The sequence below is a fragment of the Schistocerca gregaria genome, chromosome X (genome assembly GCF_023897955.1).
Source record: "Schistocerca gregaria isolate iqSchGreg1 chromosome X, iqSchGreg1.2, whole genome shotgun sequence".
NCBI lineage: Eukaryota > Metazoa > Arthropoda > Insecta > Orthoptera > Acrididae > Schistocerca > Schistocerca gregaria.
In genome coordinates this window covers 161,796,955-161,821,245 of record NC_064931.1, presented here as the reverse complement: position 1 = coordinate 161,821,245, position 24,291 = coordinate 161,796,955, and the positions used below count along the sequence as shown (strand labels likewise).

The 24,291-nt window shown below is 43.1% G+C and overlaps 1 protein-coding gene across 1 annotated transcript in view; it reads left to right on the top strand.

Annotated features, from left to right (window-relative positions):
• LOC126297950 (titin-like) overlaps positions 1-24,291 on the top strand; it is an 817,179-nt gene that overhangs the window by 133,110 nt on the left and 659,778 nt on the right. Inside the window, exon 2 of the mRNA XM_049989271.1 lies at positions 5,078-5,179. Within this exon, the coding sequence (XP_049845228.1) occupies positions 5,078-5,179 (102 nt within the window). The remainder of the gene's footprint in view (positions 1-5,077; positions 5,180-24,291) is intronic.

The following is a 24,291-nucleotide window of genomic DNA, read 5'->3' as shown; positions in this document are numbered from 1 at the left end:
CAGCCTCGTGATGCCAATTGAGGAGCTACTCGACCGAATAGTAGCGGCTTCGGTCAAGAATACCATCATAACGACCGGGAAAGCGGTGTGCTGATTCACGCCCCTCCTACCCGCATCCGACGCTGAGGATGACACGGCGGTCGGATGGTCCCGGTAGGCCACTCGTGGCCTGAAGACGGAATGCTTATTCCGTGATAGAGCCTTAACTTTACACTGTATGCAGACTATATGTAAAATATTTGACATTTAATAATTGCTTCCTTTGCAAAATTTGTAAATACTTTTGAGTCAAAATTTCTTATAACCAACACAAGAGGTTAACAAGCAACAATAATTTTTCAGAAAGAAAATAACAACTTTCACTAAAGATAGCACATAAAGTGCTAAAACAAAGCTGGGTAAAGCAATAAAACGGTGTCTTGTATAAGGCAGAATTCGTCTCCAATTAATGTGTGTCTATCTGTAGGCTTAATAACATACCCACAAAACAAGAGGAGATTGTTAACACAATTGATACTGATATTACACAGAATTTGTGCTATGCATTCTTCGTATTATCTAGCGATATTTACAATATGTCCTTGCTACGTGCTTGAAGTGTGGCGCAAACTGGTAAGAATCCATTAGTTTCTGAAAGTGCTAGAAACTCTAGTTCTGTGCCTAAGAATATACATTGAAAAGATGCTGACATGTGGTAAGTCCTCTTCCCTCGAGTCGTTTTATTACTAATGTTAGATTAGTGGTGTGTGATTTTTCAGATACCTTTTTAATTTGATTGTGGCCCTGGTATTCTTTCCCAATATCTGCTAGCTTTGATAACACGTATTTAGAATCGTAAAATATTTGGAAGTAACCATCCGAAACAATCTAAAGTTGAATGATCCATAAAACAAGTTCACTACCATCGTAAACCCCGCTAGCGATCATACGAGGGATTAGGGCATGTGCAAAAGCATGTAGACTATCATTTTCCCTTTGTCTGTCTGAATAGAATAGGAAAGAAAATAGATGATAGTCTCCTCCCTGCGCTGCACATTGGCTTGTAGAGTATGTGATTGGATGTAGTAGAAAACACTGCTACAGGAGGGTTACAATGTTAGAAGGCTGTAGCGAAATGCACGAAGAACGTTATTTGTAGTAAGCTATTGGAATGGGTAACACGCAAATAATATCTTAATGTAGAATGATTACATAATAGAACTTGAGGAGAAGCACACACCATGCCGTGGTTCCTTGACAGAATCTTCAGGAAATGCGATTCATCATACACGGAATAAACGGTTTACAAAACACCTTTTCGACCGATTACATTCTCTCAAACACATCTCGAGAAACTGCAGTTAGTACACCCGAAGGATCCTATGTACAGTCCGTCAGATATGTAGATCATGAATGTGATAATCTCATTCTCCTATGTAATATTGTCTAGAGATCCAAACCTTGATGTGTAGATTCCCCTTCTCTACCGATCTACATCAACACGTACTGCTCAAACTGTCTCAAACCTTTTGGGTCAAATTGAAACACGTGACAGTTGGTCCACAACCGATGACATTGAAATAGGGAAACATGGCCAGAAACGCATATTTATTGTGTTATGGACATACACACCGTACATCGTATAACAACAACGTAGCTCATAGTAATTGTTCAAAGCTACGATCGCCTGTCACAGTGCATGTATTGTAATAGCGCATGCAGTTCTGCCGCAGTGTCGCAAAGATCGCGATTGTCTGTTGTACACTGAAACAAGCAGCAGGTGAAAAGCAACGTACACCCCTGACCACCAATCATGCTGCATACAACTTTTTCATAGCACGTGTGTCATGTGGCGACCGCATGCATCGCACCGGCGCATTAATCTGTGCCACACGAACTCCACTACCCCTGTGTCAGTTGTTCATGGTAAGGTGTGTTACTGTGAACAATACATGACATGTAGACAAAGATGGAACGTTACTTGTCACGAGAGTTGGCAGACATCTATTTAATGTACAATGCGGCAGGATGTGGTGACTTTAAAGCAGCACGAGTGTACAGAGAATGCTTTTACAACAGGTATCATCCTAAATGAAAGCAGTTTATCTCCGTGGATACCAACTTACGGGAGATGGAGTAATTCGCTCCATAGAGATCAGGTCAAGGTTGTCGCCAAAGACATGTCCGAACACCAGACGTTGAGGAGATGGTGTTGGATCGTGCGGCCGACCGCCGAGCACTAAGCACCCGTCAACTTGCTCGCGAAACGCAAAGGTCGTAGTATGCAGTGTGGAGAGTACTGGTGGAAGAGGTATTACACCTCTGCCATAAAGAACATCTGCAAGCACTGAGACCAACGGATTTTGAGCCCCGCGTTCACTTCCGTCAGTGGATTATCCAGTACAGTTCTTTAGTCCCAAACTTCATAAAGTTTGCATTGTTCACGGATGGTGTTTGCGACAGCCTGAGTGAGGACAATCCCCACACCACCCACATCGGTGGCTACCAGCAACTATACTCTGTCAACGTATGGGGATGCATTGTCCAAGATGACGTAATAGGACGTTGTTTGCTATGTCCCAATTTGAATGGTTCATGTTACTTGGTATTCCTGCGAGGTGTGGTGCCACAGTTCTTGGAGACAGTACGCTCGGTTGTGCATGAAAAGGCGTGGTTTCAACAAGACGGTGCATCAGCTCACTTCGATGTTAATGTCCACGAGCGCCAGAACAACACTTACCCTAATCGTTTTATTTGAAGGGGAGGTCCTATCCCATGGCCAGCGCGATCACCGCATCTCACTCCTACAGCCTTTTTCCTCAGGGGTTACGTTAAGACATTGCTCCATCAACCCCCCCCCCCTCAACCCCCCTAAAAACAGATGATAACCTGCTTGCTAGGATTCAAGGCGCCTTTCACCTGGTACAATAGACACCATGAATCTTTGAGAAAGTATCGCAGAAATTCATGCGCCGTTGCCATGCGTGCATTGGTGGTGGTGGTGGTTAGTGTTTAACGTCCCGTCGACAACGAGGTCATTAGAGACTGAGCGCAAGCTCGGGTTAGGGAAGGATTGGGAAGGAAATCGGCCGTGCCCTTTCAAAGGAACCATCCCGCCATTTGCCTGAAACGATTTAGGGAAATAACGGAAAACCTAAATCAGGATGGCCGGAGACGGGATTGAACCGTCGTCCTCCCGAATGCGAGTCCAGTGCGTGCATTGAGACTAACGGTCGTCACTTTGGGCAATTACTATGAACTACGTTGTTGTTATGCGGTATAAGCTGTGTATGTCCATTACACAATAAATATGCATTTCCGACCATTGGTTTCCTGTCTTAATGCAATCAGCTGTGGACCTAGTTTCACCTGTTTTAGTTTGACCCAAAAGATCTGAGACACCCTGTATTGTATCAGCATGCGGTGGATTGATCATTGTCATTATTCCATGGGTCTTAAGTAAAGAAAGCACCTTAAGCTACTGGTATTCCCACAAATAATATTATTTTCTTAAGAAAAGGACGCATTGTATCAAACAGGTTTAAATAGGTACTTATTTAAAAAAAATTCTACATTCCTGCAGCAGGAATCTTATTTCAGATTCGGATATTTAGCTGCTCTGTGCTTCGTTTTCAATGACTTTCGCTGCTTGAGAAGTCCTCCGTGAAAAACGAGTGAGCGTAGGACAATGAAATATTGTGGAAACATGCGGAAGTGAAATACTGAATAGACCATTGAAAAGGAACACATTTTAATTTATATGTGAGAGGGTAATATTTGTTAATTGCGTACCATGTTTACGTTCCGGGTTACAGTTTCACGATCATCTGCAACCACAACAGCCTCTAACCGCACTAGGGATACCATTTCACAGTTGTTCGCTGTACTTTTCGAACGGTGGACCGTGGTACGTTCAGTTGAGGTGACGCAGTTCGTGCACTGCTTGAAGATCGGCCAGCATGCTCAGCCATGGCAACAGCAACTTCAACAATTTTTGGGGCAACTGCCAAAATCGTCAGCTAATTCAAACTTCCGAATCATGTTCTTCAGTCCTTGTGGGGAAAGAGGACATCTCCGAATTCCTTCAGTTTGTCGATGCTCGCGAATAACAGCAGCAAGCTTCACAAGTAAAGCCTTGCTCACCTTTTCCAGACCCATTTGACTGACTGCAACTGTAATATTTACTGATGGCGCTGTACCAGTAACGGCGCCTAACGGAAAGTCATGACACTGCCAACAACGCAAATCCTGCAGCGCATTGTCTGAACATCATTCGTAAAAGTTGGGAAACCGTACGGTAGATGGTTTTCCGTCTACTTTGCCTGAAGTAGCGAAAGTTTATAATTAAATAACATAATTAAATATAATAATGTAATTAAATAATAATTAACCACCTTGTGCATTGATGATCGTTCTGTTTAATCATAGTAGAGTCAGCTTCGTGCTGATATCTAAATCATGGCCTATTATATATGGTTCTGTATACATTTTACGACGCTAATAGTTGTCAGCTTATGCGGTGGAAAGTTGAATCGCATATTCATCTAATGTACAGCTTCTTTTCTTCACGTGAAGGGTCTTTCTACGACCGAAACCGTAGAAAATAAAGAGTAATCGTATATAGCTGATGGCATATACATGGTTCTTCAAATTCCTGACAACTGTATCGAGTCACCTCATTAAACAGTCCTCATTAGAGCACCCCGGATATCACGAGCCGCTGTTTTTTAACTCTCGGCGGAACAAATCACCTTCTGCAATTCACTGATGAAACGTCAGAATTTCATTGAGTTGTGTAAAATAAAAACCATTGACTTAATAAATAATGAAATAACGATCGTCCTGTGCACTGCAGACGTACTATATTCACGAATGTCAACTTTAAAGGTCAGAAATAGTGCTGATTAAGTGTAAGAGGAGCTGAGCTAAGTTGCAATTTACGAGTTTTCTTTTAGGAATATGTAACACAAGGTGCATGCTATGCCTCACTGCTACGGAAATGTTTTGCCCTTCTGAGTTCTCCACTTTTTTAAATAACATTTTTTCAGTGTTCTCCATATTATGGGAGTGAATTAAACAATTTTCTTTTTCATTGCAGTCGGATGGCAATACTGCCTTCCTGAGGGCGGCTCGCGCCGGTAACCTCGAGAAAGTCCTCGAACATCTCAAAAACAACATCGACATCAATACCTCCAACTCGGTGAGTACGTCACATCTAAGTATCTCTAATTTCTACTGCATAAATTCTCAATGTTTACAGCTTTCTGTTGCTTTTTTGGTGTGCGCCCTGTGTCCGGACCCGATCACAAACTGCGAGTCTCCTCTTGATCACAGGCGAATATCACCATGAGCGATCCACGACAGATATTTTGAATGCCTGCACTTTTTCAGACTCGAATATACTAGATTTATTTCTTTATGGAGCTATTTTAAGGAAATGGCTTACTGAGGACATACCCAAAGTCTTCGTCTTGATCAACCTATACAGTGTGATTCACGAAGATATGCAAATATTTTAATATGTCATTCTAGAAGTAAAACTGCAGAAAAAAGTACATATAAACATAGGTCCGCAAATGTTTCGTTACAGAGTTACGGCTAATAAAAGGTTTTGCCTGAAATTTAGCAACTTCGCTGATATGAAGCCATCGTAAAACTGTACGAGGTTACAGTAAAGCACGATTTCCATTTATTTCGTTGTTATTGGTTTGGTGAATTTAATAAAACATGTCCCTGACGTGTATCTGCAGCAGTTTTCCAGAACATCCAGAAAAGCAAAGAAGAAATTTCGTAAAATTTTAAATTTATTAACTACTTGGCCCAGTTTGTTTTTTAAAGTTCAGACACTTGCACAAAGTTTTCAACAGAAGTTGTAGAGAATTCAATTTTAGGAAAAATGATGGTAATAAACCATCTACCGGACGGGTTCCCAACTTTTACGACAATGCGCTGCAGGATTTGCGTTGTTGGTAGTGTCATGACTTGCCGTTAGGCGCCGTTACAGGTACAGCGGCATCAGTTAGCATTAAAGTTGCAGTTAGAGATGGGCAAACTGAAACACGTAACTGTTTCGAAACAAATGAAACAGTACAATGTAATGTTTCGATACGCTGTTTCGAAACAGTGAAACAGTTTGTGTTCGTTCTTCCCGCGAACCATACGCGACTGGAAGAGGAAAGGGTCGTAATGACAGTGGTACATAAAGTGCCCTCCGCCACACACCGTTGGGTGGCTTGCGGAGTATAAATATAGATGTAGATGTAGGACTGAAACTGTATGAATGTGCCAGATAATCTGCTTTTAATAATACCATAGCACACGTGAATTCATGTTAAACCGGAAAAAATAAAGCTCAGTGTTAAGGAAGTTGTACAGTGTACATACACATAGGTTAGGAAGCGACTGAAACAACTCACTAACGGTTGCCAACAATGACATACAGGTTTCTACATTGTTAATGGAAAGTAAACAAATTTACTTGTATAATAATGTTTGCTCCTTCGGATGTTCAGGAAAACTACTGCAGATACAGGTCTGGGAGTTGTTTTATTAGATTCACCAGAACAATAATAACAAAATAAATCGAAATCTTGCTTTCCTTTAACCTCGTACAGTTTTGCGAGGGCTACATATTAGCGAACTTGCTAAATTTCGGGCAAAATCTTTTATTAGCCGTGACTCCGTAACTAAACATTTGCGGTGCTATGTTTATACTAACTTTTTTCTTTAGTTTTACTTGTGGACTAACATATTAAAATATTTGCATATCTTCGTGACTCACCCTGTATATAGTATAACAGCACGGAATAAATGTCAGAAACAGATAAATTGCCCTAAATTTCACTTCGTCAGTGTATGTTGTGAACATCAGTCCGATGCTAGTTTGATTCAGCTCTTTACCCTACTCTATCCTGTACAGGCTTCTTCATCTTGGAATAACTATTGTAATCTACATCTTTCTAAACCTGCTTACTGTTTCCAACCCTTGGTCTTCCTCTACAATTGTTACCCCTCCCACACAAACTTCCCTCAAATACACTGTATACAGTTTATACAACCCTACTAAATCGCCTGATTCCTGTTTTTTTTCGAAAGACTGTTGAATTCTACAAGACGACCAGATGCATTTTCACCATTACTGAAACAGAGACGTCTCTAGACACGTACTGGACGCCATATATCATGTTACGCTAAGTTTCCGAGAGTATGCTACCTTCTCTCAAAGGACTCGAGACTGATCGCATTATTACGGAACAATTGGTCACTGCGCAACTGTTTTCCGACCTTGAGCTGTATCCTAAACTGCGTCAAGATTCTTCAGAAATGACCAACACATTGTCAGCGGACGATCGGTGTGTTATATAGGTGTTCCTGCGCTAGCCGCAAAATGTCTCATACGAAATCTATCACGAAAGGAAACGGACAGATGTTTCAGATGTGCGATGTGCGTACTTGCCAAATATATTCAGTTAGTGGTGGTCACCTGCAAAGCTAGACCCATTTGATTTCATCTAGATCTGCATTCGTTCCATTCACTGCTCGAATCCTTTACGTCTGCAGATGGGTTTAATGTTATTAATAACTTTCTGTGTGTAATCTAAAGTAACTTGATCCGTCGCAGCTTCTGCGTTGATTGATTTTTTGGTACTTACCACAGTTTAAGGATGCATGCAAGATAGACAATCAGTCGCAAGCTACTGCGCAATGAGATTTATTTTCTTAGAAACAGGAGTAGTCGAGTCACTTCTGTAGTATTAGTGGGGGCATAATCGAAATACTTCAGGTACGTGCTTTATGGCACAGTGAATTAACAAAGTGAATGAAGTGAGATGGAATGGAGCGTGGTGTAGAGGACCACAAATACAAGCATATTGTCCAATACACTTTAACCAATTCCATGTGTCCAAGTCCACTGTTCGCGACGACTAAGAAATGGAAGCGTCAGAAAGCACTGAGCCACTTCATTGTCCCGGTAGACCCATGAAGTTAACTGATAGGAACTGCCGATTTATCAAGCGTAAGGCACGGTCAGTTATAAACTGACCAGTCGATAGCCGATCGGATTCCAGTTTTCTATTCTGCCTACAGGAACGTCTGTTACTAGCGCTCAGATGACACTACGAGAACCTGGATGGGTTCATCTAAGCTTGTTGTGGCGACATTGCCATTCGTTTGAGGTGAGATAATTGGTTATGTGTGGATGTTTAATATTTAGCTGCCTGCATTATTCAGTATAGCTTATGTAACGTCTAACGTCTATGGGATGAACTATAAGGTCGGTTTATGACAGGGTAGATTCGCATAAAAACCTAGCTAAAGTCAGTCACCAGTCTTCAGAATGAAAACCAGTGCCGCCCTCAATGTGTCGTAACTCTGTGGAAAACGTTCCCAGAAGATTAATTGCTGTCATACCAGAAAAAGATGCCGTACCCCATACAGTCCCTTAAATAAACTCTTAAAGAGTGTCGCCTGTCTTTTGACTAGTTAACGTATTAAGATATAATATATAAAATACAGAGGATCGCTCACGTGATTTTGTAACCTGTGACTGGCGTAATGTGACGGTTATAACGTTAAGTGCAACACAAAGAAAGACGACAGAAAGTCACAGTGACTTGCTCATGCTATATTTCACGGATGTGGAAGAACATTTCATTTGCAGAAAGAATAAAAACGTTTTTCAAAGTGTCGCGGCTTTATTGTGCTAGTTGAGTTTTTCATCTTCGGCTGATACTTCGGAGCTGTGGGAGGGCCTCAAAATGTAATTTCAAACTGCTTTCTCACCGTACCAGAAAGTTCAAACGACACTGGTGCATGAAGTTGAATTCATTAACCCGAGCAGTCCTTTATCGAGTGGTATCTTTCTCTCTCTTTTTGTTCTATTAGCGAGTGCTGTCACGTCTTTAAAGGAGTCTAAGCTGTCGCTGAGACGGACAAGAATGTGGGTAGGAATTCGGTGTTGTTTTGAGACGATATAAAACAACTTTTGCCTAGAATCATTGACGATATCGATAGTAAACGTAAATGAGGATATGTGGACAGCTCCTCTGAAACTCGAAGCCACTCTGTAATGAAGCTAAGGTGCCACACAGGAACTTATACTGCTTTGGCAAAAGCCTCATCTTTAAGTTTACAAAGCACTTACTTTTTCCGCACGATCATTTCTCGACATTAAATGATATGCAGATTTCAGTTCCTTTGCACAGCATGCTTGCAATGATTACTGTTAAATATAGTGTGTAGAATGAAATCTATTTTGCGATTCTCCTACACAGATGACAGCGTTTGATATTTCTGCCCGTTTTCCATAAATGAAATCGCATACTGAGTAATCATTGATGAAGTGAATAGAAAAAAAAAACACTAGCTTGTCAAAGACCATCAGTCAGATTTTAAGAATAATAATTACAGTAACTTGTGCCTTGCGTTAGTTCTCACTTTTCATGTTTGCGTCACATGACATACAAAATTTTTGAAACCACATCGAATACATATTATAGCTCGATGGGTACTCTTCTGTTACTTGTGGCGTAATATTTGCCTTAGTATGCCACTAACAAAGCGGGCAGAATCTTCAAACAGTGGATCCGCCACGTAGTGTCAAGAATGACAAGCCAGTTTTCATTAGAATAGCGAGCTACTGAAGCAGCTTTGTGCACGCTTAATGTTTTGAACGCTTTTTTGCGATCAGTTACCTGTTTTGTGTAAAAAAAATCTTGAGTCTTATTTTTTCAGAAACAAACTTACGTAGTGCTACAATTTGTTGGTCGTCGGAAGAAACGCGAATTAATTTATTCAAAGTCTCTGAAACGGAAATGGGCAAGAAGACCATACGATAGACGATATAACATGGCTGTGGAACGGACACCACGCACATTAATTAGACGAAATGGAAAGCTGAAAACTAAATTTTGCGAATACCTAGAAACGCGGCCACAGTCGTCTTGTCATGTGGAAACAAAGCAGAAACACAATAGACATTAATGGGAGAAATCAGCCGAGTTTCGCTGCTAATAGCAACAACATCAACATTAATTTTCGGTTGAAGTAAAATGTATAAGCATTGGAAAGATCCAGAAGTTAAATGCTTATTGCGTGTATGGAAACTAGCGAATCTTTCTTTTTCCTGATGTATAACAAGAATGTAATACCAAATGTTGTTTATACCCATCCAGTTTGCTGTTTCTTCCCACAGTTACAGAACATTCACTGCGAATTTCCTCCTGAGTACTAACAATTACTTCCGTCTTCGTGCATTCAAAGCATAGGTTCTTTTTATTGCAGGTAATATTTCTGTAATCACACTGGTATAGACAGCAGATGGTTTTGGATATTCAATTTAGAGTATACGTTCAGAACAAGTCGGTAGCTTAGAGTGGCTCCTCTTACGAACCGTGCCAATTTCTTTCACTTACGCCTTACTCCCGAAGCGATCGCAGGGTCGGCTTGTTTACAACGTATTTGGCAAGGCTAGTTTCTAGGGCCGGCCGGATGCCCTTCCTGCCGCCGCCCCGACCCCCCCCCCCCCCCCCTCACGGGATGGATTCAGTGTACCCCAACTGTCTCCGTCCAGTGAAATAGTGCGAACGTGTTTCAAATGTCTGCGACTAGTGTAACTGAGGCGGAACGTGGGGACCAGCCCGGTATTCACCTAGGGGGATGTGGAAAACCGCCTAAAAACCACATCCAGGCTGGCCGGCACACCGGCTCTCGTCGTTAATCCACTGGATTAACGCCTACCCGAGTCCAGGAAGCAGCGCGTTAGCGCACTCAGCTACCCTGGCGGGTCCTTACGAACCGTGCCAATAGTATGAAGTACATCGATAGAAAATGTAATACTTGACACAAGCTGATTGCCTCGGATCTAATAAGGCGGCAGCCGTCTGTATGGCGAGGCTCGTCAGAATCAGTGTTTTCAGAAGGAAAAAACTTCGTAAACTGTACACACATTAATATTCTGAAATCTGCCGAGGAAATGTCTTATCAATCATGTGAGGATTAGTTGCTGAAACCTTCCGCCAATTACGATAATTATCTGCTGGTATTGGCTTTTTGACACCGTAGCCACATTTTGCACAAAAAAATGAATATTGTTTGCTGTCAAGCCAAGTAGCATAACCGAGAATGGCGCAATAGATGCACTATTGAAGAGAGTGCCTTCTGGAATATTTGACACGGAGCTCATGGTGTCTTCTAACAATTACTTATAAGCTGCGGTGTACCAAGCGTGCAAGATTTTTTTCGAATGAGCTTTTCAAGCTACTTGAGGCGTAGCACGTGTGGGATGGCCAGGATGACCAAGACTCGTTTCATGATGGCGCTCGTACGCCCCCGCTAGCTGAGTGGTGCCGGCACGGTACCTCAGCGTATTCATTCAGACGGTTAGCAGCCCTCTGTAATAAAAAAAACTGAGTTAATGGATAAACCACGAACTGAAACGGGTGTCTTGCGACGTCCGCCCGGAGCAGATGCAATGACCTAAAACGAACAAAATAAGATTTTAAAAAAAAGTGGTCCGCGTGATAGGATGTCAACCCTAAGGGCTCGGTTTCGATTCCCGGCTGGGTCGGAGATTTTCTCCGCTCAGGGACTTGGTGTTGTGTTGTCCTAATCATCTTCATGTCGCCGAAGTGGCTTCAAATCGAAAGATTTGCACCAGGCGAACGGTCTGCCCGACGGGAGGCCCTAGTGACACGACCCTTTTTTTTTATCCTGGCGAGCGTAAGGACAGTGGCGCTAACAAATACTTCTTTGGTGTGATTGGTCTAACTACGTAAAATGGTGGATCGTTGTAAGGCATCCACTGATTATTACTGTCGTGCTGGCTACTCATTACTGAATGATTAATGAATGGCAGTGGTGCACGCTCTGAGACAAATGAGTACGTAACTTTATATATCTCTGCCAGACTTCGTCCAGTGTAGTAATATGTTGGTTCGATCCGGGTGACCGTGGAAAAAACATGAAGGTAGCACCAATACGCAACCGAGTCTGTCGGTGTGAACATCTGTACGCCACATAATTAGGCCAGTCATTTACCCTCCATTTTGCACGCTGACACTCAGTGTTAACTGTCGTAAAATTTTGTAGAACAGCAAACCACCTATCCCAAGTGTTCGGAATGAGTTTCAGGCCCCCGGATTTTAGGAAGGGGGGAGGGGATGGAGGGGAGGCAATCCGGGGTATTCGCCCTGATAGCAATATTCATATTCTTGAAGAAAAAACCCTTGTTTCACCAAGCGCCTAGCATTCAGCGCATGTTGGTCCATCGATTCTTCATATGATTTTGAAACACAGCCCTGTGGTTTTTGAACATTTTGTGACACATTCTAAGTTCATTTCTGAACAAGTCATAAGTTTATTTTTGAATGCGTGCATAGCGTACGTCCTGCCTCCGCCAGGGGGATCCTCGTCGCATCTAGAAATAAAAAACTTTCCCGCAGCCAAAAGGGGACGGAGCTATACGAGCTGAGCCGAATAAACCCGAACGGTTGAATGCCAACAGCTGTTTATGTGGTTGACTGCGTGTGCCAATGTTGAGCGTTGTTATAATTATTAGCGAAATCCTTAGATCCAGACTGCCAGAGTGGAAATAATCGACTAACAGGAATAACAGGTAAGAAAGATTACATATTATCTTCTTGGTGCATCCAAGAAAATGGAATTTTGACAGAAAATTTTTTCCAGAGCGCTATACTAGCAAGTGCCATTTGTACAGTCCCCGGCTAGCAGCCATTGAAGTTCTATTCTCGGAATAGCGCGGGAAACGCTTTGTACGAACAGGTAATAACGCCTAATGGAGAATAAACGCGGGAGAACTGAACTGGTGGTTCTGGCGGGATTAGTGAAGTTAACCGGAGAATAAGTTTTGGCAATGGTAGGAAAAATTACAGTATATGTGATGACAATATTATTTGTTAGAACGAGGAAGGAGACGAAACGGGGATATCACACAAACAATATGGAAGAATATGACGATTCTAAACTTATATAAAAATTTACTGCTGCTACTACTACTTTTCGATCTCATGCTTGCTAAACTGGAGGATATTAATGAAATGTGAAATTATTTCCTAACATAAAACATTTTGCTTGTAGTAGGCCTAATAGACATTTGATATTTGTACTTGGTGAATTATATTCTGTCATGTTACCTACGTAAATAAGGCAGATAAAGATGACCATTTGTGTCAAAACAATCTCGCTTATTTGGCGTGTGTTACAACTGCTGTAATATTAGAAAGGCCTATTTCGTTATATGTAGCAGATATGACAAAATAGACGTAATCAAATCGGGAAACCATACCAGTCTTGGGTAATATTCGTATTAACAGCGTTTTCAGTCATATACAACGACATTTTGATTTTTCATGTAGCAAAACATTTGACGAACTTTGGTGAAGTAATAGATTCTTTCGCAGAAAGGAAAGCACGCCATGTAAAGCTGCAGCAAGATTGTTGTTGTTGTTGTAGTTGTGGTCTTCAGTCCTGAGACTGGTTTGATGCAGCTCTCCATGCTACTCTATTCTGTGCAAGCTTCTTCAACCCCCAGTACCTACTGCAACCTACATCCTTGTTAAAGAGAAGAAAACGCTGGGACCTAAGGATTGAAGAAATGAGTACTATCTTGCTTGTCTCTTGTCTGCACTGCTTTTATGTTTCCTATATTTATTTTATGTCATACAAAAGAGAAAGTTATTCGCAAATAGGAAACAAAGAGTGCAAATTTTCTGAAGAGTTCTTATTCTCCCGGTCACAAATAATCCCACCCAGTATTAAATGTAAGCTTTAAGGGGGCTAGGATGTCAGACCGGCCCACTGGGAGCAGGAGAAGCGACACAGAACATTTTAATTTCCACTCTAGTGAACATAGGTTTGATGGCTTCCACAGAAAAATATACACGTTTGAATTCCACAGAGAAAAATACAGTGACGTTCGATTGAAGGATGCTGTGTGAAGAGGCGCGGCACTTCACTTTGGCACAACTAAAACCAAATAACATGTCTTAAATTTTCTCGAACATATATGTTTTATATATCAAACTCTTCTGAAAGGTGTGTGCTACAAAATGAACATTCATTGAAAAACTTACATTTTTTAAAATTTTGCAGACATATCAAATTCTGGGGGGCTTTTTTTCCAGTCGCTTGAGCCTTTGCTCTGGGCGGCGGATTCGCGATAGGTAAGGGACCAGCGCCGTAGAGAACAATTTGTAAAACCAAATTGGAATTCCATCCTGACCTGGCGACTTACTTGTTTTTAATTATTTCAGTTGTTTTTCTACGCCAGGGATGCTTATTACTGTGTCATCCGTATGGGACTGTGCGATGGTCAAACGACGGTATGTTTGTACTATTCTATTGCGTGAACTATTTCTTAAACGCGAAATTCAAAATGTCTCCTTTCGTTTTGATATATTCTACTCCCACAGCTGTCTATTCAACGAGTGACTGGATGTAAGCGTTAGACCCGCTTAACGATTTGACATAGGACCAGAATTTTATTGGCTTCTCGCACAGTTGCTAAGGTACGACGGTGGTAGTGGTTGTACGTCGCATAGATCTTTGTCTATTAAACTTTGGCTGCCGTCATTTGCGCGTTCTCTTTCGTTGAATTTCGTTGTTAAGCCACGGTGGGTCTTTTCTATCCTTAATCAGGTTATTAGGCACTTCTCCAGAACATTGCAATCTGTTTAAAGTTTGGCCATAATTCCGCTACGCTTATCATACCGTAAATGTATAATAATAATAATGTCGTGTGACGAGGGCCTACCGTCGACTAGACCCCTCACCTGGTGCAAGTCTTTAGACTTGACGCCACTTCGGCGACTTGCGCGGCGATGGGGATGAAATGATGATGATTAGGACAACACAACACCCAGTCCCTGAACGGAGAAAATCTCCGACCCAGCCAGGAATCGCACCCGGGCTCTAAGGATTGACAGTCTGGCCGGCCGCGGTGGCCGTGCGGTTCTGGCGCTCCAGTCCGGAACCGCGGGGCTACTACGGTCGCAGGTTCGAATCCTGTCTCGGGCATGGGTGTGTGTGATGTCCTTAGGTTAGTTAGATTTAAGTAGTTCCAAGTTCTAGGGGACTTATGACATAAGATGTTGAGTCCCATAGTGCTCAGAGCCATTTGAACCATTTTTTTGACAGTCTATCTCTCGCTGACCACTCAGCTACCGAGGGCGGACACCGTATATGTATAAGGTGCAGTCAAATGAAAAGGTCTATTTCCATGTCAGACTTTATTACTGGACAGAACTGTAGATAATGCCCATGGCTGTTGAGGCGCTTAGCCCACCTTGGCACGGGATGATAAATGCCCTGGAAGAAATGGTTCAAATGACTCTGAGCACTATGGGACTTAACATCTGTGATCATCAGTCCCCTAGAACTTAGAACTACTTAAACCTAACTAACCTAAGGACATTACACACATCCATGCCCGAAGCAGGATTCGAACCTGCGATCGTAGCAGTCGCGCGGTTCCGGACTGAGCACCTAGAACCGCTAGACCACTGAGGCTGGCCGCCCTCGAAGAAGAACTCCTTGGGTTGAGTATGGAACCACTGTGTCACAGCTTACTGCACGTCTTCATCCGATCCATAGTGGTGCCCATGGGGGCGTTTCTTGAGTGGCCCATAAACTTGAAAATCACAGGAACTCAGGTCAGGCGTACACGCAGGATAGTCTAGCACTTCCCACATCCACAACGCCAAGACATCATGTGTTTCTTCAGCAAAATAAGACCGGGAATTGTCGTGCAGTAAGATGATGCCCTCTTTGAGGTTACCCCGGCCTTTATTCCCGATCGTCAACCGGAGCCGACGGAGAACGTCGATATATTTGTTGGTGTTTATTGTTTCTCATTTGGGGAGGAACTCGACAAGCTCGTCGGAGAACACAGTCACCGTGGCCTTAGTTGCTGATATTGTTTAACGGATTTTCTTTGCTTTAGGCGATCGTGCTTGCTTCCACTGCATACTCACACGTTTGGGTTCCGGTTGAAATAGTGGGCATATAGATTCATCTCCGGCAGTGTCTTGGAAACGAAATCGTCACCCTCGTTCTGATATCGCTTAACTGATTTCAGATTCCCATCCTGTGTAACTTGTCCTCGGACAAACATTTGTGGAGCCATTGAGCACAAACCTTCCCGTAACCATGTCTATTGCGCATAGTGGCATGCAAACTTTCATAGGACACCTGTACTTGAGCACTAATAGCATCCAAGGTGACCCAATATCAGTCTGAATGCAATTGTCAATAGCGGAAATCCCACTCCCGGGTTCGGTTCCCGGAGGGGTTAGGGATTTTCTCTGCCTCGTGATGGCTGGGTGTTGTGTGATGTCCTTAGGTTAGTTAGGTTTAAGTAGTTCTAAGTTCTAGGGGACTGATGACCATAGCTGTAAGTCCCATAGTGCTCAGAGCCATTTGAACCATTTGAATAGCGGAAACTGTCTCATCGGAAGTACGATTCGTAACTTGCCCGGGTCGCACATCATCCGTCAGTGTCCCCCTGCCGCCACGAAAACGCCGACACCACTCACGCACTGTTTTGTCTGATGCACAATTTGCATCATAAACACCTTGCATTCTCCTGTGTATGTCCGCTGGACGAACACCTTCCGCACACAGAAAGCGTGCCACACTTCGCTGTTTTTCCTTGGTAACGTTCGTCTCGGGCACCTCTTTTGCTGTGTCATACGGCCCCACGTATTATCTGGAGGAGACAATGGTTCAAATGGCTCTGAGCACTATGGGACTTAACATCTGAGGTCATCAGTCCCCTAGAACTTTGAACTACTTAAACCTAACTCACTTAAGGGCAACACACATATCGATGCCCGAGGCAGGATTCGAACCTGCGACCGTAGCGGTCGCGCATTTCCAGACTGAAGCGCCTAGAACCGCTCGGACACTGCGGTCGACCTGGAGGAGAGAAAGGAACCTGGATAAGCAACATAACGTGCCACACTACGCCGTTGCGCAACAAATGCAATATTTATTATGACCTGCACATAGATAGATACGTTCGGAATACAGGACTAACATCTCCCTCAACACATTGCCCGGTTATCTGCAATTCGACCTTCACATTTGATTGCCTTTGTAGGATGTCAATTCATTATCTAAGCCAGATATTATCAACTGATCATCTGCTCTTTCTAACAGAAACCCTCTGCTAGGCTCCTTGAATGATTTATCAACTTTCGTAACCGTAGTTGCTACATCTGATCTACATCTCCATACTAACGCCATAGATAGGCTTCAGCCTATTTTTTAACTACGAGGTCTATGTGTGGGCTGCCAAACTAGCTCCACAAGACAGTTTTCGGAAACCTGTTCAAAAGCACTATGTTGTTGTTGTTGTTGTTGTGGTCTTCAGTCCTGAGACTGGTTTGATGCAGCTCTCAATGCTACTCTAACCTGTGCAAGGTTCTTCATCTCCTAGTACCTACTGCAGCCTACATCCTTCTGAATCTGCTTAGTGTATTCATCTCTTGGTCTCCCTCTATGATTTTTGCCCTCCACGCTGCCCTCCAGTACTAAATTGGTGATCCCTTGATGCCTCAGAACATGTCCTACCAATCGATCCCTTCTTCTAGTCAAGTTGTGCCACAAACTCCCCTTCTCCCGAATTCTATTCAATACCTCCTCATTACTTATGTGATCTACCCATCTAATCTTCAGCATTCTTCTGTAGCACCACATTTCGGAAGCTTCTATTCTCATCTTGTCTAAACTATTTATCGTCCATGTTTCACTTCCATACATGGCTACACTCCATACAAATACTTTCAGAAACGACTTCCTTACACTTAAATTTATACTCGATGTTAACAAATTTCTCTTCTTCAGAAACGCTTTCCTTGCCATTGCCAGTCTACATTTTATGTCCTCTCTACTTCGACCATCATCAGTTATTTTGCTCCCCAAATAGCAAAACTCCTTTACTACTTTAAGTGTCTCATTTCCTAATCTAATTCCTTCAGCATCACCCGACTTAATTCGACTACATTCCATTACCCTCGTTTTGCTTTTGTTGATGTTCATCTTATATCCTCCTTTCAAGACACTGTCCATTCCATTCCACTACTCTTCCACGTCCTTTGCTGTCTCTGACAGAATTACAATGACAACGGCGAACCTCAAAGTTTTTTTTCTTCTCCATGGATTTTAATACCTACTCCAAACTTTTATTTTGTTTCCTTTACTGCTTGCTCAATATGCAGATTGAATAGCATCGGGGAGAGGCTACAACCCTGTCTCATTTCCTTCCCAACCGTTGCTTCCATTTCATGTCCCTCGACTCGTATAACTGCCCTCTGGTTTCTGTACAAATTGTAAATAGCTTTTCGCTCCCTGTATTTTACCCCTTCCACCTTCAGAATTTGAAAGAGAGTATTCCAGTCAACATTGTCAAAAGCTTTCTCTAAGTCTACAAATGCTAGAAACGTAGGTTTGCCTTTCCTTAATCTTTCTTCTAAGATAAGTCGTAGGGTCAGTATTGCCTCACGTGTTCCAACATTTCTACGGAATCCAAACTGATCTCCCCAGAGGTCGGCTTCCACCAGTTTTTCCATCCGTCTGTAAAGAATTCGCGTTAGAATTTTGCAGCTGTGACTTATTAAACTGATAGTTCGGTAATTTTCACATCTGTCAACACCTGCTTTCTTTGGGATTGGAATTATTATATTCTTCTTTAAGTCTGAGGGAATGTCGCCTGTCTCATACATCTTGCTCACCAGATGGTAGAGTTTTGTCAGGACTGGCTCTTCAAAGGCTGTCAGTAGTTCTAATGGCATGTTGTCTACTCCCAGGGCCTTGATGCGACTAAGGTCTTTCAGTGATCTGTCGAACTTCTCACGTAGTATCGTATCTCCCATTTCATCTTCATCTACCTCCTCTTCCATTTCCATAATATTGTCCTCAAGAACATCGCCCCTGTATAGACCCTCTTTACACTCCTTCCACCTTTCTGCTTTTCCTTCTTTGCTAAGAACTGGGTTTCCATCTGAGCTCTTGATGTTCATACAAGTGGTTCTCTTATCTCCAAAGGTCTCTTTAATTTTCCTGAAGGCAGTATCTATCTTACCCCTCATGAGATAAGCCTCTACATCCTCACATTTGTCCTCTAGCCATCCCTGCTTATCCATTTTGCACTTCCTGTCGATCTCATTTTTGAGACGTTTGTATTCCTTTTTGCCTGCTTCAGTTATTGCATTTTTATATTTTCTCCTTTCATCAATTAAATTCAGTATCTCTTCTGATACCCAAGGATTTCTACTAGCCCTCGTCTTTTTACCTACTTGATCCTCTGTTGCCTCCACTATTTCATCCCTCAAAGCTACCCATTCTTCTTCTACTATATTTCTTTCCCCCATTCTTGTCCATTGTTCCCTTATGCTCTCCCTGAAACTCTGTACAACCTCTGGTTCTTTCAGTTTATCCAGGTCCCATCTCCTTAAATTCCCATCTTTTTGCAGTTTCTTCAGTTTTAATCTACAGTTCATAACCAATAGATTGTGGTCAGAGCCCACATCTGCCCCTGGAAATGTCTTACAATTTAAAATCTGGTTCCTAAATCTCTGTTTTACCATTATATAATCTATCTGAAACCTTCTAGTATCTCTAGGGTTCTTGCATGTATACAACCTTCTTTCATGATTCTTGAACCAAGTGTTAGCTATGATTAAGTTATGCTCTGTGCAAAATTCTACCAGGCGGCTTCCTCTTTCATTTCTTGGCCCCAATCCATATTCACCTACTACGTTTCCTTCTCTTCCTTTTCCTACTGTCGAATTCCAGTCACTCATGACTAATAAATTTTCGTCTCCCTTCACTACCTGAATAATTTCTTTGATTTCATCATACATTTCATCAATTTCTTCATCTGCAGAGCTAGTTGGCATATAAACCTGTACTACTGTAGTAGGTGTGGGCTTCGTGTCAATCTTGGCCACAATAATGCGTTCACTATGTTGTTTGTATTAGCTTACCTGCAGTCCTATTTTTTTAATTCATTAGTAAACCTACTCTTGCATTACCCCTATTTGATTTTGTATTTATAACCCTGTATTCATCTGACCAAAAATCTTGTTGCTCCCGCCACCGAACTTCACTAATTCACACTATATCTAACTTTAACCTATCCATTTCCCTTTTTAAATTTTCTAACCTACCTGCCCAATTAAGGGATCTGACATTTCACGCTCCGATTCGTAGAACGCCAGTTTTCTTTCTCCTGATAACGACATCCTCTTGAGTAGTCCCCGCCCGGAGATCCGAATGGGGGACTATTTTACCTCCGGAATATTTGACCCAAGAGGACGCCATCATCATTTAATCATACAGTAAAGCTGCATGCCCTCGGGAAAAACTACGGCTATAGTTTCCCCTTGCTTTCAGCCGTTCGCAGTACCAAAACAGCAAGGCCCTTTTGGCTAGTGTTACAGGGCCAGATCAGTCAATCATTCAGACTGTTGCCCCTGCAACTACTGAAAAGGCGGCTGCCCCTCTTCAGGAACCACACGTTTGTCTGGCCTCTCAACAGATACCCCTCCGTTGTGGTTGCACCTATGGTACGGCTATCTGTATCGTTGAGGCACGCAAGCCTCCCCACCAACGGCAAGGTCCATGGTTCATGAGGGGGGGGGGGGGGGGAAGGGGGGGCAAAAGCACTACTGGTCATTAAAATTGCGACACCACGAAGATGACGTGTTGCAGACACGAAATTTAACCAACAGGAAGAAGATGCAGTGATATGCAAATGATTACCTTTTCAAATCATTCACACAAGGTTGGCGCCGGTGACGACACCTACAACGTGCTGACATGAGGAAAGTTTCCAACCGATTTCTCATACACAAACAGCAGTTGACCGGCGTTGTCTGGTGAAACGTTGTTGTGATGCCTCGTATAAGGAGGAGAAATTCGTACCATCACGTTTCCGACTTTGATAAAGGTCGGATTGTAGCCTATCGCGATGGCTGTTTATCGTATCGCGACATAGCTGCTTGCGTCGGTCGAGATCCAATGACTGTTAGCAGAATGTGGAATCGGTGGGTTCAGGAGAGTAATACGGAACGCCGTGCTGGATCCCAACGGCCTCGCATCACTAGCAGTCGAGATGACAGGCATCTTACCCGCATGGCTGTAACGGATCGTGCAGCCATGTCTCGATCCCTGAGTCAACAGATGGGGACGTTTGCAAGACAACAACCATCTACACGAATAGTTCGACGACGTTCGCAGCAGCATGGACTATCAGCTCGGAGATCATGGCTGCGGTTACCGTTGACGCTGCATCACAGACAGGAGCGCCTGCGATGGTGTACTCAACGACGAACCTGGGTGCACGAATGGCAAAGCGCCATTTTTTCTTATGAATCGAGGTTCTGTTTACAGCATCATGAAGGTCGCATCCGTGTTTGGCGACATCGCGGTGAACGCACATTGGAAGCGTGTATTCATCATCGCCACACTGGCGTATCACCCAGCGTGTTGGTATGGGGTGCCATTGGTTACACATGTCGATCACCTCTTGTTCGCAATAACGGCGCTTTGAGTAGCGGACGTTACATTTCAGATGTGTTACGACCTGTGGCTCTACCCTCCATTCGATCCCTGCGAAACCCTACATTTGAGCAGGATAATGCACGACCGCATTTTGCAGGTCCTGTATGGGCCTTTCTGGATACAGAAAATGTTCGACTGCTGCCCTGGCCAACACATTCTCCAGATCTCTCACCAATTGAAAACGCCTGGTCAGTGGTGGCCGAGCAACTGGCTCGTCACAATACGCCAGTCAATACTCTTGATGAACTATGGTATCGTGTTGAAGCTGCATGGGCAGCTGTACTTGTACACTCCATCCAAGCTCTGTTTGACTCAATGCCAAGGCGTATGAAGGCCGTTATTACGGCCAGAGGTGGTGGTTCTCGGTACTGATTCTTCAGGATCTATACACCAAATTGCGTGTATAGATCTAGTATATTATACTTGTACAATGATTACCCGTTTATCCTCTGCATTTCTTCTTGGTGTAGCAATTGTAATGGCCAGTAGTGTAATTCTGGGATAAACTGTACAGATTGCGGGATGTGTTCTTACACTTTCATATCTTTCGTTCAGACACACTGTATTAAATATGTATGTGTACTTTCCCATAGACTACTGTAACCGAAATCATTCCATGAGAGCCATTAGCTGTGTGAACTGGAGGGAAAGGAAATGCACGTACTTTTAGTTTTCAGTAGAATGGCATAGAAGCGTGGCACTAAATTGTAGGTGGCCAACGGTACGTCAGTTCATTGTCGGTGGCGATATGATTGATTGCTTTGTACGTTCATGCAGGATCTGGCAGTATGTCTGGGGCGGATTAGGACAAACGAAATACAAAGGGATTTTGTTATTCTATTTCTCCTCGCGTGGTCAAATGTATGTAAATAAAATATACGCTATGTGATGAAAAGTATCAGGACACCTTGCTGAAAATGATTTAAAAGTTCGTGGCGCCATCCATCGGTAATTCTGGAATTCAGTATGATTTTGGCCTATCCTTAGCCTTGATGTCAGCTTCCACTCTCGCAGGCATACGTTCAATCAGGTGCTGTAAGGTTTCTGGAGGAATGGCAGCCCATTCTTCACGGAGTGCTGCACTGAGGAGAGGTATCGATGTCGGTCGGTGAGGCCTGGCACGAAGTCGGTGTTCCAAAACTGCCCAAAGGTGTTCTGTAGGATTCAGGTCAGCAGGCCAGTGTCGTGTAACCACTCCGCCACAGGCCGTGCATTATGAACAAGTGTTCGATCGTCTTGAAAGATGCAATCGCCATCCCCAAATTGCTCTTCAACAGTGGGAAGCAAGAAGGTGCTTAAAACATCAATGTAGGCCTAGTCTGTGATAGTGTCACGGAAAACAACAAGGGGTGCAAGCAACCTCCATGTAAAATACGACCACATCATAACACCACCGCCTGCGAATTTTACTTTTGGCACTAAACACGCTGGCAGATGACGTACACCGGGCATTCGCCATACATACAACCTGTCATCGGATCGCCACATTGTGTACCGTGATTAGTCAGTCCACACAACGTTTTTCCACTGTTCAGTCGTCCAATGTCTACGCTCCTTACACCAAGCAAGACGTCGTTTGGCATTTGCCGACGTGATGTGTGGCTTATGAGCAGCTGCTCGACCATGAAATTCAAATTTTCTCAACTCCCGCCTAACTGTCACAGTATTTGCAGTGGATTCTGATGCAGTTTGGATTTCATGTGTGATGGTCTGGGTAGATGTATGTCTATTACACATTACCACTCTCTTCAACTGTCGGCGGTCTCTGTCAGTCAACAGACGAGGTCGACCTGTACGCTTTGGTGCTGCACGGGCCCCTTCACGTTCCCTCTTCACTGTCACATCGGAAACAGTGGACGTACGGATGTTGAGGAGTGTGGAAATCTCGCGTACAGACGTATGACACAAGTGACACCCAGTCACCTGACCACGTTCGAAGTCCGCGAGTACCGCGGAACGCCTCATTCTGCTCTCTCACGATGTCTAATGACTACTGAGGTCGCTAATATGGAGTACATGGCAGTAGGTGGCAGCACAATGCATGTAATATGAAAAACGTATGTGTCCGGATAATTTTGATCACATATTGTAGCTACAGCTTCATAGATTTTTGGTAAAAATACTACTTTCTGTGTGAAAACTTGAAATACGCTCTTTTTTGGTTTGCTTTGCGATTTTAATTAAAGTATTCTGTTAAAATACTTTATTCTTTCGCATTTTACAGTGCCACGTCACAACATCGTAACGAACAGGTGTGAAACACTGCTCGCACTCTCCATCATGAGATCGTGAAGTTAGTAGATATGAGAATACAGATTGATGCTATGCTCCTTGACTTTCTATACGTTTCAGCTCTCTTTCCTAGTGTACAAAATACGATGTTGCGGAATGCTGGAGGAGTTTTTCTGCTGGATGCAGGACTTCTGCAAAGACAGCTCAAGCTATAGTTCTTAACGGGCGGCAACGTTGGATGTGAAAACTGTTGTCAAGAAGCTGTTCACAATGTTGTGTATGCAAATGAGCTTGTGGATAATATAGAAGGCCAAAAGCCACCTAACTTTAAAAAAATGAAGGCTTCGTGATGATGTTCGCGGATGTTAATATTGTAATTAGGAAGACACGGCATCAGAAAGGCAGGAAAACTGAAGAGGATCGACATTTTGTGCAGGGGTTGGCACCTGACACACGAAATAAACAAATTTAGCGCATTGCGCATAAATATGCAGA